The sequence below is a fragment of the Calcarisporiella thermophila genome, assembly GCF_041956535.1.
Source record: "Calcarisporiella thermophila strain CBS 279.70 unplaced genomic scaffold VTP21scaffold_7, whole genome shotgun sequence".
Classification (NCBI taxonomy): domain Eukaryota; kingdom Fungi; phylum Calcarisporiellomycota; class Calcarisporiellomycetes; order Calcarisporiellales; family Calcarisporiellaceae; genus Calcarisporiella; species Calcarisporiella thermophila.
In genome coordinates, this window is record NW_027192197.1 from 1,245,241 (window position 1) to 1,249,440 (window position 4,200).

General features: G+C 37.5%; 1 protein-coding gene across 1 annotated transcript; it reads left to right on the forward strand.

The window, feature by feature from the left end:
• Positions 1 to 725: 725 nt before the first annotated feature.
• On the forward strand, positions 726 to 3,225 carry VTP21DRAFT_10805 (uncharacterized protein; the record flags this gene model as incomplete). The annotated part of the gene is made up of 3 exons (XM_069390182.1): positions 726 to 1,038; positions 1,143 to 1,193; positions 1,253 to 3,225. 3 exons carry the CDS (start codon positions 726 to 728, stop codon positions 3,223 to 3,225), a joined length of 2,337 nt encoding a protein of 778 aa, XP_069253428.1.
• Between the last annotated feature and the right edge of the window lie 975 nt (positions 3,226 to 4,200).

Below are 4,200 nucleotides of genomic sequence, written 5' to 3' on the forward strand. Positions count from 1 at the left end.
CCATTTTACGCCAACTTGTATTATGTAAAGAATGTTTTCTGAAGTTCATAAATAGTCCTTGATTTTTTGTAAAGAATAAATTAATCAATCTTTTTCTTCTTGACTTACTTGATTTGGAATCTTTGGAACTCCGATCCCTCCAGAACTCGAGAAATCTTACAAAAAGTCCTCCAAACTCATCTGACTATTCTTCTGCGAAGAGGACAGTAAGAAACGAGACTTAATCTGGGAAATAAAACGAGGAATAGATGTGGAGAGAGCCGACATGATGAATATAAAAGCGAGTTATAATTATAATAAAAAGATGTAAGATTTAATATATGATTTTTTACGAATTCAAAGATGTGGAGCAAAGAAGCGTAAAAATGGTTTCGAGAATATTCTTGAATATATATTGTATTTTTAAGGAAATATTAATACTCTTGCAGAAAGTTCTGAAACGCTAATTCTTCAAAATCTAAATGCGGTATGTCTGATCAAGCTTGGAAACACCCATATTATGGGTGTTTCCAAGCTTGATCATAGTTACTTCCAGAGAATATTAAGCAACTCCTTTTGACCAATAAAACGGCCTTATCATCGTGAAGCTTGGACTGCTGACGTAGTCCGCATTCTATTTGAGAATTTTTGGCTGATTTCATATAATAATGACTACGTCATCCATTTCCATTTTAAATAGGTTAAATCATTTTATATTGACCCAAAGATTTTGGGGTCTAACAAAAATGAGAGTAAATTGTATGATCATTGGGGACCAAATGACATCATTGCCTTTTCCGGTTGAAGTCAATGAATCCAGAACCATCTCAGAACTTCAGGAGAAGATTAAAGAGGCGAAAGAGAATCGATTGCGTGAAATTGACGCTACAGATCTCATGCTTTGGAAGGTCAACATCCCTATTGATGCATATGAAACTTGTTTTGAGAAGTTTGCAACAATGGACAAGCTACTATTATTGCCTGCGAAGGATATTCAGGAATCTTTTTCAGAAGAGCCAATGAAAACAAATATCCATGTTATTGTTGATATTTCTCAGGGTATGAAATTCGGATAAAATTTGAAAAGTTTTCAACATCCTGCTCTTTTTATTTTTATTGCTTTGTCTGCTCATTTCTGATTAGCTCCATATTCTATAACTTAGTGGACAAGCCGAAACCTGCCAAACTTAAAATTCATGAGGCTTTTCCAAACGGTATAAGTAATATTAATTTTACTGTTAACTTTTTGCTACTTATTTTGTCCTTTAAATAGGTTTACCATATGTACGACCAAAAGATTTACTCAATACAAGTGGATTACAATGGGAGTATCAACCTGATCCAAGCTTACATGGCATATTGCGAGATGAGCTTATAAAGCATTATCGAAATTTTTGTCTTGGTCGTATCGATAAAACTACCATGCCGCTTTATCTCTTCCTCGCTGGAGCTGGCACCGGAAAATCGCGAAATGCTAACGAATTCCACAAGACACTGGCAGTGTGTTTACCTGAAGAAGAATCGGAGCTGAGAACAAGGATAGAAAATGCTTGGGTATTCCACGTAAGCTTTGAAAACGGCACTAGTTATGATCCAGTAGAAGAAAAACTTGCCTATCGCGCTATCGGTACACGTATGCTCTTGCAACTTCTTCCAGACAAATTGTTAGCCGAAATTCTTACTGCATATGAAGCACCGGCTCCTGAAGAGGTAATTCGATTAGTTGCTACCCACACGAGAATGAATTGGAGACAAGTTACTGTTATCCTGGCTGTTGACGCACTACACGCAATAATGACAAAATATGATGAAGGGCTTGAAGAAGATTCCACTTTCTATAGGACTATGTCCAAAATTGCCGATCTTGGTGTCAATGGTATGTTTGCAATCCCATGCTGTACTGCTACAATACTTGGACCAATCAATAGTTTTTTAAGAACTTCACACCGACATCGTGTATACCTACCTGTCGCTACACTAACCCCACCGATTATTCGCCATGGAGATACTATACACCAAGTATTTCAAATGAACGACCATATTATTAAAATTCTTGTCGATGATTGTGGTGGCCACGGAAGAGCGCTTGAAGCACTTGAATGCGCATTGGAGGGGGTCGACATATCCGCAATTAACATCGATGATTTGATGTATAGAGTAGTTAATATGATCAGAAATTATTACCAAGAAGCTCTTCAAATATCGGTTAGAAATATCAATGCCGTTGTTCGAGCTATATTAACTCGTCGCCGTTTGCAGGCTGATGAATGCGTACCTGGTACAAATAAACTTCCAGAGGAATTAGCTCAACCAGGATTGATTCGTTATGAGGTGGAAGCCGGTGCTGACGATGGGTATCTCACTGCACCATACATATGGATTTGGGTATTGGCACGAATCAAACCCTCGAGCGCGGATCTAGTGCTACGAGACTGGAATTTTTGCACCTATGGAGAACTCAGGTCGAGAAGAGAACCAAGTTGTCCACCTGGCGCTCAATTTTGGCAGCATTTTGAACACTTCATTGCATCTTTTCGCTCACTTAAGTCACGAGTATTCAATGAGGGACAACTAGTAGATTTTTCTAAAGTTCATGTGGGAGCACGCATTAATGGCGATATACAATTTATAAATCACCGTTTGAGTCTAGTGCGTGCTAGCGGCTGGGAGAATACAAGTTCAGCCAACCATCCGCCCGGTCAGTGGGAAGTTCCGTGTGAATGCTCCATAAAAATTGATGTAAGGGATTGCAAACATATTATTCTTAATGGAACATCAGCTCCATACGGCGATTCGTTTTTGGGGTTAGACACCGAAGCTGAATTTCAAGGATTGAATGAGGTTCATCAGTATAAAAGATATAATAGGGCAACGCTAAGAAAAACAGATTATTTGAACGAACGAACTAAAGCTGCGTCAGAAAGAGACTTTTTCCTGCTATATACTACTGCCCAAATTGATGATCTTGAACTTCCAGATCGCTCTGGAATTGTGGATGCAACCAACTGGCTTGATTATTTTGGGCCCTTTGCTGGGAGAGCACATTATTTTGCAGTCGTAGGACCATTAGATATAAATACTGCAAACCGTCGGGATCTTCTTGGAATAAGGGGGATTGGGCCAACGTATGCAGAGCAAATTATATCGAAGCGACCGTTTACAAACCTAGCTGATGCAATGGAGAGAACCAAAATTCCAGAAAAAGTGTTAAAAAAATTCAAGTTTACTACTTCATTAAATACTTGATTGAAGTTTTAAAATTTATATATACAGGTTGCTGAAAAACTGTTGCAATGATATGTCATATTTCCTATACTAATTAATTAATCAATAACTACCCTAGAAGAATGGATCGGAAGATAATTGTAAAAATATTTGCGATCTACACTATATTAAGGAATACCTGCAATGTATGATTAGAGAATAAAAAATTAAGCTCCGGGGGGATGAATATAGGAAAAGTGTTGCAATATGTTTTTTGGACTTGGTATATATGACTACATTTTTTTCTCATTGCACGGTTCTTGCTTCTTTATTTATTATTTTCTCATCTGCATATGTCAAAATAAGAACACAAAACTCCACAAGTATATTTTATATACGTGACTACAATGAAGCCAATTTCCGACAAGACTCGCGACAGTGTTTTTATTTACTCCAATGAAGGAAGGCCTTGTCGTCAAATAGCAAAACTGCTTGACATCCATTACTCGACAGTTGCAAGGGTCATCGCAGGAGAAAGATGGCATTGGCCTGATTTCAAAAGGCCACCTGGTGGTCGCCCCCGAATTCTGAGCGAGAGGCAGGAGAGAAAAATAGCGACATTATTATCGTCAGGTCAGTGTAAAAATGCACTTGCAGTTAAGAAACACTTCAAGAACGAATACGATGTGGATGTGTCTGTCGATGTTGTGAGGCTAGCTGTAATGAGACGAGAACAAGGTTTTTATAATAATAAAATAATAAGAATAACAAGGTAAAACAAGGTAAAACTGAGTTAAGAACCAGGTCAAAAACTAGGTAAAAAACAAGGTCAGGTTTAATAACATGTAGTTGTCAATATTTAAAGGAATCAAAATAAAATCAGGCGATAAACAAGATCAGGCGAGAATGGAGAATTGTTACACAGGTTCATAGGGAAAAAATGTCCGATTCGAATTTTTTTTCAAAAATTTAGGTCACGTATCTTAGAAAAATTTTTTTCAAAAAATTGGTGGCTTA